The 14,606-nt window shown below is 37.3% G+C and overlaps 1 protein-coding gene across 1 annotated transcript in view; it reads right to left on the reverse strand.

Annotated features, from left to right (window-relative positions):
* Positions 1 to 7,033: 7,033 nt before the first annotated feature.
* Positions 7,034 to 14,606, reverse strand: part of LOC112614688 (putative ankyrin repeat domain-containing protein 26-like protein) — a 40,138-nt gene continuing 32,565 nt past the window's right edge. Inside the window, exon 9 of the mRNA XM_025371390.1 lies at positions 7,034 to 7,156. Within this exon, the coding sequence (XP_025227175.1) occupies positions 7,034 to 7,156 (123 nt within the window). The remainder of the gene's footprint in view (positions 7,157 to 14,606) is intronic.

Here is a 14,606-nt window from a genome sequence, read left to right on the forward strand (position 1 = left end):
AGGAAGTCATCTATCTCATTTATAAGAGCTACAAATAAAATGAAATACCTAAAAATTAACATAATCAAAGAAGTACAAGATCTCTACAATGAAAACTGTAAGTCTTCAGTGAAAGAAATTGAACGGGACACCAAATAATGAAAAGATATTTCATTTTCATAAACTGGAAGAACCAGTAATTTTTTTTTTTTTTTTTTTTTTTGAGGCGGAGTCTCGCTCTGTTGCCCCCAGGCTGGAGTGCAGTGGCGTGATCTCGGCTCACTGCAAGCTCCGCCTCCCGGGTTTATGCCATTCTCCTGCCTCAGCCTCCCGAGTAGCTGGGACTACAGGCGCCGCCACTACGCCCGGCTAATTTTTTGTATTTTTAGTAGAGACGGGGTTTCACTGTGTTAGCCAGGATGGTCTCGATCTCCTGACCTCGTGATCCGCCCATCTCGGCCTCCCAAAGTGCTGGGATTACAGGCTTGAGCCACCGCGCCCGGCCTTTTTTTTTTTTTTTTTTTGGAGAAGGAGTCTCGCTCTGTCACCCAGGCTGGAGTGCAGTGGCCGGATCTCAGCTCACTGCAAGCTCCGCCTCCCGAGTTTAGGCCATTCTCCTGCCTCAGCCTCCCAAGTAGCTGGGACTACAGGCGCCCGCCACCTCGCCTGGCTAGTTTTTTGTATTTTTTAGTAGAGACGGGGTTTCACCATGTTCGCCAGGATGGTCTCGATCTCCTGACCTCGTGATCTGCCCATCTCAGCCTCCCGATTACAGGCTTGAGATTACAGGCTTGAGCCACCACACCCGGCTAGAACCAGTGCTGGGATTACAGGCTTGAGCCACCGCACCCGGCCAGAACCAGTATTTTTTAAACGTTCATACTATCCAAAGTAATCTACAGATTCAATGCAATCCCTATCAAAATACCAATGACATTCCTCATAGCAATAGAAAAAAACTGTCCTAAAATGTATATGGAACCACAAAAGACCCAGGATTGCCAAAGCTATCTAAAGCAAAAAGAAAGAAACTGGAGGAATCACATTACCTGACTCCAAATTATACTGCAGAGCTATAGTAACTAAAACAGTATGGACTGGCATAAAAACAGACATACAGACCAACACAACAGAATAGAGAAGCCAGAAACAAATCCACATACCTACAGTGAAATCATGTTTGACTTCACACACTGGGGAAGAAGAACATATACACTAGAGAAAAAGACAGTCTCTTCAATAAATGGTGCTGGGAAAACTGGATATCTATATGCAGAAGAATGAAACTAGACTCCTATCCCTCACCACATACAAAAAGCAAATCAAAATGGATTAAAGACTTAAAACTAAGACCTCAAGCTATAAAACTGCTAGAAGAAAACACTGGGGAAACTCTCCAGGACATCACTGTGGGCAATCATTTTTTGAGTAATATCCTACAAGCACAGGCAACAAAAGCAAAAATAGACAAATGGGGTCACATCAAGTTAAAATGCTTCTGTACAGCAAAAGATACAATCAACAAAGGGAACAGACAACCCACAGAATGGGAGAAAATATTTGCAAACTACCCATCTGACAAGGGATTAATAACCAGAATACACAAAGAGCTCAAATAACTGTATGGGGAAAAAAACTAATAATTCAATTTAAAAATGGGCAAAAGATCTGAATAGACATTTCTCAAAAGAAGACATACAAATGGCAAACATGCATATGAAAAGGTTCTCAACATCAATGATCATCAGAGAGATGCAAATCAAAACTATAATGAGATGTCACCTTGCCCCAGTTAATATGGCTTATAGACAAAAGGCAATAACAAATGCTGATGAGGATGTGAAGAAAAGGGAAACCTTGTATGCTGTTGGTGGGAATGTAAATTAGTACAATGACTATGAGCAATAGTTTGGAGGTTCCTCAGAATACTAAAAATAGAGCTACCATATGATCCAGCCATCTCACTGCTGGATATATACCCAAAAGAAAGGAAATTAGTACATCAAGGAGATGTCTGCACTCCCATGTTTATTGCAGCATCATTCACACTAGCCAAGATTTGGAAGCAACCTACACCTTTCACAACAGACAAATGGATAAAGAAATTGTGGTACATATACACAATAGAGTACTAATCAGCCATGAAAAACAATTACATCCTGTCATTTGCAACAGCATGGATGGAACTGGTGGTCATTATGCTGACTGAAATAAGCAAGGCACAGAAGAACCAACTTTGCATATTCTCATTTATTTTTTAAAACTAAAAATTAGAACAATTGAACTAATGGAGATAAAGTATAATAATTATTACCACAGGCTGGGAAGAGTGGTGGGGCAGTATTGAGGGAGGATGAGAGGATGGTTAATGGGTGCCAAAAAATAGAATGAATAAGATCTAGTATTTGACAGCTCAACAGTGTGGCTAAAGTCAATAATAACTTAATTGTACATTTAAAAATAACTAAAACAGTATAATTGGATTGTTTTTAACACAAAGGATAAATCCGTGAAGTGATAGATATCTTATTTACCATGATGTGATTATGATATATTGTATGCCTGTATCCAAATATCTCACGTAGTCCATATATCCACCTACCTTGTACCCAAAAAATTAAAAATTAGAAATATACTTTAAAATTTAGTAGAAACATCCCTACATAGTAATGAGGTATACCATTCTCTATTTCATGGTAGTACCTGATTGATGATTTCCAAAACAACTGTTTACACTTTTATCGATGTGCACCCTGTTCCTAATACCTGAAATGCTTTCCTCTACTATTCTGACAAATTTATTTTCTTCTTTTAAAATAGGTGGCTATGTGAAGTCTTCGTTGATTCTGGTGATTTTTTTTAACTAGTATCTTTATTCCCCAGATAAACAGGTGTCTCCTTTCTTGGGGCTGCCTTAGTATTTTATTGATTTTTCTACTGCATCTTTACCACCTTACCTGTATATTATTGCTTCACATGACTGTCTCCTTTGCTTCTACACAATAGGGGACAACTTGTAAATCATCTTTCTATAAACAGCCTTTATGTATTTTACTCAGCTATTATTTATGGAGTCCTGCTATGTGTCAGGCACCAGAGCTTAAAGAATGAAAATGAAGCATATAGAAAAAATACAAAAACTTAGCCAGGCATGGTGGTGTATGCCTATAATTCCGACTACTCAGGAGGCTGAGGCAGGATAATCGCTTGAACCTGGGAGGTGGAGGTGGTGGTGAGCCGAGATCGCAACATTGCACTCCAGCCTGGGCAACAAGAGTGAAATTCCATCTCAAAAAAATTTTTTAAAAAAAGAAGTCATTTTAAGAAGTTTTATCTGGCTATTAGAATATACTAGTGCTCGTGTTTTTAAAGAGACATACTGTCATTCAACTTAGTTTATGTCTAAATATAAGTAAGCAAAAGAGACATACTGTCATTCAACTTTAGTTTATGTCTACATATAAGTAAGCAAATATTAAATATAGTAAGCAGCACTCTCCCAATAAAAAAGTAACTTCAACAAAGTATATTGAGCCTTAGTATGATATGATATACAGTTTTTACCTTCTTCTTGCCCATTTATTACATATTTTGTCTTACAGTCTGTAGCCCCAGATACATGAGTGCCACCATTCTCTGTGTGATTCTTGGAGATCTTCTGTAAAAATTAATAACAACAATGAGTTTCAAGAAGATGAAAAAGAAGTAGTAGTTACATGAAGATTTCCCAAACACTTTCTTTTAAAGAGGGTGTTTTTCATTCAGATAACTTCAAAATAAGAACATGTGTTGGGAACCTAAATTATTCAATAGAGAAGCTTACATAGATAGGCTCTCTAAATCAAACTTATCTTTTATCTTCACAGGGCTACTGACTTTGCACACCCAGACTAAAAGGCTACAAGAAATATATTCACAGACCAAATAATAACTTATGTGCATATTGCAGCAAGAGACTAACTTCAAAATACCTAACTCTACCCTACATTCCCAACCAAATGTAAGAGACCATTTAAAATACTACACAATATACTTGGTAATACACTTAAAGCATTAAATATTTAAAAGATTTCTAGTTACAGAAAATGTAAATGTTAAGACAGCACAATAAGAAACTGTGGTGTGTGTCATGTTGCGTTTAAACAGAACATGGTAGAAGCTGCTTCATTTAGGTAAACAAGGGCTTGGAGAAATCTACACAGTCTTTCATATCATTTTTACTGATAGAAAAAATGGTTGAATACAACTACAAACCAATGAGAAAACCTTTAGTTTATGTCTATATATAAACATATATATATGTCTATATATACTTATATATAAGTAAGCAAATATTAGATATAGTAAGCAATGCTCTCCCAATAAAAAAGTAACTTCAACAAAGTATATTGAGTCTTAGTATAAAAAGCAGAACAAGGCTGGGTGCAGGCAGTGGTTCACGCCTGTAATCTCAGCACTTTGGGAGGCTGAGGCAGGTGGATCACCTGCGGTCAGGAGTTCGAGACCTGCCAGGCCAACATGGCAAAACCCCACCTCTACTAAAAATATAAAAATTAGCTGGATGTGGTGGCATGCTCCTGTAATCCCAGCTACTGTGGAGGCTGAGGTAGGAGAATCCCCTGAACCCGGGAGGTGGAGGTTGTAGTAAACCAAGATCACGCCATTGTACACCAGCCTGGGCGATAAGAGTGAAACTCCATCTCAAAAAAAAAAAAAAAAAAAAAAAAGCAGAACAAGAACATTCAGAACATTCATTTGTGAAGCATTTAAAATGTGCCAGGCAAGGTAATTTCACATTTTCTTTTCTACACCTTATAGTAATAAAAATAATGATGATGATGAAGTTGATGATGGTAACCCCACTTTCTGGTGATTCCAGGATGTTAACAAGAAAATGATGAACAGATGAGATCCATTGTTTCCTCTCTGTCCAGAATGTCCTCCTCCTAGACTTTCCCATGGCTGGCTCCTTTCATCCTTTAGTTGACAGTTTCAATGTCACATGCAGAAACATCTCCTCTGACTACAGAACTTTACTGCCACTCCCATCCCCATGCTAACTACAAATTTCTCCAATAATCTCTGTCTTCTCTGTTTTCTTTATAGGAAGCACATTCAACTTACAATACTGGGTTATTTACTTGTTTTTCTCTTCTTGCTGCTGTAACCTAAGCCCCCATCATCTATATTCAGTCTCTAGTTGCCTAGCAGAGTTGGTGCTCAACAGTAGAAATTCACTCAAGGTCAAAACACTTAAATTTCCATGGGAATGTCTTAAGCACCAAACCACTAGATTCCTAGAAGAGTTCTCTAGTAATAGTCTGCTGAAACTCATGTTCCCCAAACTAGAAATCCACATGCCCACTCTGACTTTCCCAAACTTTTCTTGATGCTATTGTCATTGTATTGTCCTCAGGGTTTACGTGAAACATCCTCAATACTTATTGAGCCACCGAATACCCCTGTGGATCACTTTATTATACATTAGTGGTCACACTCTCAGGTTTACAAAATGCTTTCCAATTTTTCAGCGCATTTGTTCATTACACACGCCTAGGAGTACATACTAGTAACCTTTTTATGAGGGGGCATGACTCGACATTCAAATAGGTTAAATAATTTTTACCAGAAATTCATAGCTAGTAAGTAAAAGCACCAGGATAACAACTTGGTGCTGGTATCACAATACAGCAACTGCTTCTAAGAAGCCAGGCCCCTTCATCTCTTTCTACTGTTGTCACCTTAGAATAGTCATCATTTACCATAAAGGTACTAATGTTTTCTTTTTTTGAATATGATTTCTACTTAATAAAACACCACTAAACCAAGCTACTGTGTTTATAGCTTCACTTATTTACAACTCCCCATGCTTTTGCTTCTTCTGAAATTTTTTTGCACATCTATACTAGTCAATCCAAATACAGTAGTATTTTAAATCCCAGGCATTGTCTTTTCAGGTTTCAAGTTGTACAAAACTCCAGTCCAAACTCTTTCTCTCTGAATCTCATTAGCACTTTTACACATCCAGGTAGAACACAGAATCATATATTTGGCTATATATTGACATGGAACAATTTTTTTAGTTTCTAGATAAACTTAACTTTAGATTAAGTTTGATTCCTTGTGACTTCTAACCCTTATAAATTTTGTACTATGTGACACCGGCTTTTTACACGAATCCTCCAAATTAACAGAATTGTACTATGCAGCAGTGATATACTTTGTACATAATTACTGTACTAATTATGGGCTGATAATGTAAGCAAATAAATTTTTTGAGATGGAGTCTTGCTTTGTTGACCAGGCTGGAGTGCAATGGTGCAATCTCAACTCACTGCAACCTCCATCTCCTGGGTTCAAGTGATCCTTCTGCCTCAGCCTCCCGAGTAGCTGGGATTACAGGTGTGCACCACCACATCTGGCTAATTTTTGGGTTTTTTTAGTAGAGACTGGATTTTGCCATGTTGACCAGGCTGGTCTCAAACTCCTGACCTCTGGTGATCCACCTGCCTTGGCCTCCCAAAGTGCTGGGATTACAGGCGTGAACCACTGTGCCTGGCCAGAAAATAATTATTTATGGGCATATGCAGAGGCACAAAAGTGAAGTGAAAGCATTCTCTTTTATGTTGTAACATCACTGAATGCTTATTTTCTAAAATAATAACTGCAGCAATAACAATAGATAATACCTTGCTGTCCAAATGTGATTGGATATCTTCCTTTTGTCCTGATTTTACTGCGAATGGCACATCTATAAAATGTTATACACAGATACACTCATGAGAAAATTTATCACTATGAATTTTATATACCTATACAAGTTTGTCTTCACCCATAAATATTTCAGTGAAACAAAAGTAATAGCAAAAAGAAAAAGAAAAAAGTTTCAGGGAATTGAGGAATTGAAGTAGTTTCAGGAAAAAGTTGGTAGTATAAAGAAAGACAGAAAAATACTGTGGGAAAGAAATGAATATTATGTTTGGATCTACATAGGTTGGTGGTTTTTCTATTGAAAATACTTAGTATATGCTGTTTTTCAGATATATTCACTAACTTACCACCTCGAACATTTTTGAATCAAAATTAAATTTTCATTATTTGTGTGCTCTTGTGGAGCACTCTCAATAATACCCATACCATTTTGTCTTTTTCCATTTGCTGGCTCTGTTGCTTTCTCCTATTAAAAAGAAAAGAACAGCAACTTCAGAAAACATTGTATTTACTCACCATTCTGTCAGTAAGACAACAAAAATGTACTGTGTTTATCAAATCATAAGCAATATTTGGGGAGAAGCTAAAAATATAAGTAAAAGTCAGGTCCTGCCTTATATTTCAGCAAAGTTAGAGATATATAAAAGGTAATAAAAACAGAAAAGTATAGTCCATGAGTTCTACAACTAAAGTGAAAAAAGTAAGTACAGGCACAAGGAAAAGAACAATCAGTTCTACTTGGGGAGCTCAGGAAATGCTACAAAGATAGAGCCATATTTTGAAACATAGACCAAGAAAAGAACAGTGAGGGCAGGAAGGGTTTCTAGACAGAGAAGCATGCTCAAAAGGATGAGGCATGAAATGATAGGGCAAATGAAGGGTACCAAAATAATGCTGTAAGAGTGGAACATAGTAAGAGGGAATGGAATGGAGAGAGAAAATGGGAGAATCAGGCCAAACCACAAAAGATATGGGCCACACTAGAGCGTGAACTCTCCCCATCATGTAATGGGGAACCATTCAAAAGCAGATGAGTTATATATCATTATAAATATATTTTATAAAAGTCACCTTGGCAGCAACAAAAAGATAGATATGAACATGGCATGGGGGAAATTAAACAAGAGTATTTCAAAATTATGAGTCAGAGAGTGAATTATGATAATGAGATCTAAAAAATGCTAAGCAGTAGAAAATATAGAATTTGCAAGTGACTGAACTGATGATTTGAGAAAGTGCTGAAATGTAGGAATTGTCCTGCTTCAATGTTTCAGTGCTACTAACTAGGTGTTATTTCCTAGGATGATGAAACCAGATGACAGAGTAGATTACAAAACATCAGGAAAGGGTCAAGGACAATGTCTTCAGTGTGTGACATAACAAATTTGAGGCACCCAGAAAGCAAGAGTGGATGACCTTACTCAGGAAAAGCATATAATGTGAATAGGAGTAATATTTTTAAATTATACTAAACTCACAGAATTAAATCATGCAACACTATACCCTTCTCTGAAGTTTTGAAAATGAAAACAAGAGGAGAAAAAAATCTTGAGATTCAAAATTTCGATTATTTATTTCAACATTTGTTTCAAGGATATAAAATATACTTTTACTAATGTAAACAAACATTTATTTCTGAAATATTATGGTAATATGCATTTTTAATTGAATGAAAAATGTAATTCTAAAACATCAACTCAAGATGCTGCTCAAGCAGGACCCCGTATTCACATGAGGAGAGAAAACGGGGACTGAAAAATCACATCAGGCCAGGCATAGTGGCTCACACCTGTAATCCCAACACTTATGGAGGCAGAGGCGAAAGGATAGCTTGAGTCCAGGTGTTTGAGACCTCCCTGGGCAATATAGAAAGACCCCATTCTCCACACACACAAATCAAGTCAGCAGAATTCCTGAGTTTTAGAGATGCAAAACTTTATGTATAAGGTTTAACAACTATGAATACTGAAGTTAATAAAGCTTCCTGACAATAACATAAAATGTCTTTATTGCCAGAGATATTTTTAAAATTAGAAAATTATCTTCTGGAGATAATTGTTCATACTTTCTTAGAAATCTTAACTTTCTTATAATCTTATGATAACAGGTAGTTTATTTTTAAAAATCATAAATTTTCATTACATTTTGATGTGTGCCTGTCTATTTTATACCAATATTATTAGAAATCAGAATATCTCCAGAAATAATTTCTGAATTTATTTACTTTAATATTTTATTTATTTTTGTGGGTACATTATGCACGTATTAATACACATTTATAAGGTACATGAGGCATTTTGACACAGGCAGGCAATGTGAAATAAACACAGCATGGAAAATGGAGTAACCGTCCTCTCAAGCATTTATCTTGTGAGTTATAGGCAATCCAATTACATTCTTTATTTAAAAATATGCAATTATTATTGACTATGCTCACCTTATTGTGCTAACAATAGTAACTCATATTCATCCTTTCTATTTTTTGTACCCATTAACCATCCCCAACTCCTGCCAAACTCTTATTACCCTTCCCAGCCTCTGGTAACCATCCTTCTACTCTACGCCCACAAGTTGAATTGCTTTTTTAGAACCCAGAAACAGGCAAAAACATGCAATGTTTGTCTTTCTGTGTCAGGCTTATTTCACTTAACAATTTCCACTTCCATCCACGATGTTGCAAATGATTGGATCTCATTCTTTTTATGGCTAAATAGTACTCCATTGTATATCTGTACCATATTTTCTTTATCCATTCATCTGTTGATGGAATCTTAGGTTGCTTCCAAATCTTAGCTGTTGTAAATAGTGCTGCAACAAACATAGGAGTGCAGTTATTTCTTTGATATACTGATTCCCTTTCTTTTGGATATATACACAGCAGTGGGATTGCTGGATCATATTGTAGCTCAATTTTTAGTTTTTTGAGACATATCTGAACTCTTCTCCATAGTGGTTGTACTCATTTACATTCCCATCTATAGTGTACAAGGGTTCCCTTCTCTTCACGTCCTCACCAGCAATTGTCGTTGCCTATCTTTAGGATATAAGCCATTTAAGCTGAGGCGAGATAATATCTCATTGTAGTTTTGATCTGCATTTCTCTGATGATCAGCGAAGTTGAGTACCTTTTAATATGCCTGTTTTCCATTTGTATGTCTTCTTTTGAGAAATGTCTGTTCAAATCTTTTCCCCATTTTTTGATTGGATTATTGGATTTTTTTTTTCTATAGAGTTGTTTGAGCTTCTTACATATTCTGCTTATTAATCCCTTGTCAGATGGGTAGCTTGCAAACATTTTCTCCCATTCTGTGGATTGTCTTTTCATTTTGTTGACTGTATCCTTTGCTGTGCAGAAGTTGTTTAACTTGATGCGGTCACATTTGTCAATTTTTGCTTTTGTTGCCTGTGCTTGTGCAGTATTACTCAAGAAATTTTTACTTAGACTATTGTCCTAGAGATTTCCCCCAATGTTTTCTTGTACCAGTTTCATCGTTTGAGGTCTTAGATTTAAGTCTTTAATCCATTTTTATTTGGCTTTTGTATATGGTGAGAGATAGGGGTCTAGGCAAGGTGTGGTGGCTCACGCCTGTAATCACAGCATTTTGGGAGGCTGAAGCAGGCGGATTACCTGAGGTCAGGAGTTTGAGACCAGCCTAGCCAACATGGTGAAACCCCTTCTCTACTAAAAATAGAAAAATTAGTCAGGCATAGTGGTGGGTGCCTGTAATCCCAGCTACTTGGGAGGCTGAGGCAAGAGAATCACTTGAACCCAGGAGGCAGAGGTTGCAGTGAGCCAAGATTGTGCCACTGCACTGCAGCCTGGGTGACAGATCCAGACTCCATCTCAAAAACAAACAAAACAAAACAAACAAACAAACAAAAAAAGCATAGTGGTCTAGTTTCATTCTTCTGCATATAGATACCCAGTTTTCCCAGCACCATATATTGAAGAAACTGTCTTTTCCCCCAGTGTATGTTCCTGGTGCCTTTTGCAAATGTATGTTCACTGTAGGTATGTGGCTTTGTTTCTGGTTTCTCTATTCTGTTGCATTCGTCTGCTTTTATGACAATACCATGTGTCTGCTTTTATGATAGTACCATGATGTTTTGATTACTATAGCTCAGTAGTATAATTTAAAGTCAGGTAATGTGATTTCTCCACATTTCTTTTATTTGTTGTTTTGTTTTTATTTTTGTTTTCTTTGTTCTCATCTGCATATTCTTTTTTTATTATACTTCAATTTCTAGGGTACATGTGCACAATGTGCAGGTTTATTACATATGTATACATGTGCTGTGTTGGTGTGCTGCACCCATTAACTCATCATTTACATTAAGTATATCTCTTAATGCTATCACTCCCCCCTCCCCCCACCCCATGACAGGCCACAGAGTGTGATGTTCCCCTTCCTGTGTCCAAGTGTTCTCATTGTTCAGTTCCCACCTATGAGTGAGAACATGCGGTGTTTGGTTTTCTGTTCTTGTGATAGTTTGCTGAGAATGATGGTTTCCAGCTGCATCCATGTCCCTACAAAGGACATGAACTCATCCTTTTTTATGACTGCATAGTATTCCATGGTATATATGTGCCACATTTTCTTAGTCCAGTCTATGATTGATGGACATTTGGGTTGGTTCCAGGTCTTTGCTATTGTGAATAGTGCCACAATAAACATAAGTGTGCATGTGTTTTTATAGCAGCATGATTTATAATCCTTTAGGTATATAGCTATAAATGGGATGGCTGGGTCAAATGGTATTTCTAGTTCTAGATCCTTGAGGAATCCCCACACTGTCTTCCACAATGGTTGAACTAGTTTACAGTCCCACCAACAGGGTAAAAGTGTTCCTATTTCTCCACATCCTCTCCAGCACCCGTTGTTTCCTGACTTTTTAATGATCACCATTCTAACTGGTGTGAGATGGTATTTCATTGTGGTTTTGATTTGCATTTCTCTGATGGCCAGTGATGATGAGCATTTTTTCACGTGTCTGTTGGCTGCATCAATGTCTTCTTTTGAGAACTATCTGTTCATATCCTTCACCCACTTTTTGATGGGGTTGTTTGTTTTTTTCTTGTAAATTTAAGTTCTTTGTAGGTTCTGGACATTAGCCCTTTGTCAGATGAGTAGATTGCAAAAATTTTCTCCCATTCTGTAGGTTGCCTGTTCACTCTGATGGTAGTTTCTTTTGCTGTGCAGAAGCTCTTTAGTTTAATTAGATCCCATTAGTCAATTGTGGCTTTTGTTGCCATTGCTTTTGGTGTTTTAGACATGAAGTCCTTGCCCATGCCTATGTCCTGAATGGTATTGCCTAGGTTTTCTTCTAGGGTTTTTATGGTTTTAGGTCTAACATTTAAGTCTCTAATCCATCTTGAATTAATTTTTGAATGAGGTATAAGGAAGGGATCCAGTTTCAGCTTTCTACATATGCCTAGCCAGTTTTCCCAGCACCATTTATTAAATAGGGAATCCTTTCCCCATTTCTTGTTTTTGTCAGGTTTGTCAAAGATCAGATGATTGTAGATGTGTGGTATTATTTCTGAGGACTCTGTTATGTCCATTGGTCTATATCTCTGTTTTGGTACCAGTACCATGCTGTTTTGGTTACTGTAGGCTTGTAGCATAGTTTGAAGTCAGGTAGCATGATGCCTCCAGCTTTGTTCTTTCGGCTTAGGATTGTCTTGGCAATGCGGGCTCTTTTTTGGTTCCATATGAACTTTAAAGAAGTTTTTTCCAATTCTGTGAAGAAAGTCATTGGTAGCTTAATGGGGATGGCATTGAATCTATAGATTACCTTGGGCAGTATGGCCATTTTCATGACATTGATTCTTCCTATCCATGAGCATGGAATGTTCTTCCATTTGTTTGTGTTCTCTTTTATTTCATTGAGCAGTGGTTTGTTGTTCTCCTTGAGGAGGTCCTTCACATCCCTTGTAAGTTGGATTCCTAGGTATTTTATTCTCTTTGAAGCAATTGTGAATGGGAGTTCATTCATGGTTTGGCTCTGTTTGTCTGTTATTGGTGTATAAGAATGCTTGCGATTTTTGTACATTGATTTTGTATCCTGAGACTTTGCTGAAGTTACTTATCAGCTTAAGGAGATTTGGGGCTGAGATGATGGGGTTTTCTAAATATACAATCATGTCATCTGCAAACAGGGACAATTTGATTTCCTCTTTTCTTACTTGAATACCCTTTATTTCTTTCTCTTGCCTGACTGCCCTGGCCAGAATTTCCAACACTATGTTGAATAGGAGTGGTGAGAGAGGGTATCCCTGTCTTGTGCCAGTTTTCAAAGGGAATGCTTCCTGGTTTTGCCCATTCAGTATGATATTGGCTGTGGGTTTGTCATAAATAGCTCTTATGATTTTGGGATACGTTCCATCAATACCAAATTTATTGAGAGTTTTTAGCATGAAGGGCTGTTGAATTTTCTTAAAGGCCTTTTCTGCATCTATTGAGATAATCATGTGGTTTTTGTCTTTGGTTCTTTTTATATGGTGGATTACATTTATTGATTTGCATATGTTGAACCAGCCTTGCATCCCAAGGATGAAGCCAACTTGATCACAGTGGATAAGCTTTTTGATGTGCTGCTGGATTCAGTTTGCCAGTATTTTATTGGGGATTTTTGCATCGATGTTCATCAGGGATATTGGTCTAAAATTCTCTTTTTTTGTTGTGTCCCTGCCAGGCTTTGGTATCAGGATGAAGCTGGCCTCATAAAATGAGTTAGGGAGGATTCCCTCTTTTCTATTGATTGGAATAGATTCAGAAGGAATGGTACTCACTCCTCCTTGTACCTCTGGTAGAATTTGGCTGTGAATCCATCTGGTCCTGGACTTTTTTTGGTTGGTAGGCTATCAGTTATTGCCTCAATTTCAGAGCCTGTTATTGGTCTATTCAGGGATTCAACTTCTTCCTGGTTTAGTCTTGGGAGAGTGTATGTGTCCAGGAATTTATCCATTTCTTCTAGGTTTTCTAGTTTATTTGCATAGAGGTGTTTATAGTACTCTCTGATAGTAGTTTGTATTTCTGTGGGGTCCATGGTGATATCCCCTTTATCATTTTTTATTACATCTATTTGATTCTTCTCTCTTTTCTTCTTTATTAATCTTGCTAGTAGTCTATCAATTTTGTTGATCTTTTCAAAAAACCAGCTCCTGGATTCACTGATTTTTTGAAGGGTTTTTTTGTGTCTATCTCCTTCAGCTCTGCTCTGATCTTAGTGATTTCTTGCCTTCTGCTAGCTTTTGAATGTGTTTGCTCTTGCTTCTCTAGTTCTTTTAATTGTGACGTTAGGGTGTCAATTTTAGATCTTTCCTGCTTTCTCTTGTGGGCATGCTAAAATTTCCCTCCACACACGGCTTTAAATGAGTCCCAGAGATTCTGGTATGTTGTGTCTTTGTTCTCATTGGTTTCAAAGAACATCTTTATTTCTGCCTTCTTTTTGTTATGTATCCAGTAGTCATTCAGGAGCAGGTTGTTCAGTTTCCATGTAGTTGAGCAGTTTTGAGTGAGTTTCTTAATCCTGAGTTCTAGTTTGATTGCACTGTGGTCTGAGAGACAGTTTGCTATAATTTCTGTTCTTTTACATTTGGCGAGGAGTGCTTTACTTCCAACTATGTGGTCAATTTTGGAATAAGTGTGACGTGGTGCTGAGAAGAATGTATATTCTGTTGATTTGGAGTGCAGAGTTCTGTAGATGTCTATTAGGTCTGCTCAGTGCAGAGCTGAGTTCAATTCCTGGATATCCTTGTTAAATTTTTGTCTCATCGATCTGTCTAATGTTGACAGTGAGGTGTTAAAGTTTCCCATTATTATTGTGTGGGAGTCTAAGTCTCTTTGCAAGTCTCTAAGGACTTGCTTTATGAATCTGGGTGCTCCTGTATTGGGTGCATATATATTTAGGAT

This window comes from Theropithecus gelada, chromosome 20, assembly GCF_003255815.1.
Source record: "Theropithecus gelada isolate Dixy chromosome 20, Tgel_1.0, whole genome shotgun sequence".
Lineage (NCBI taxonomy): Eukaryota > Metazoa > Chordata > Mammalia > Primates > Cercopithecidae > Theropithecus > Theropithecus gelada.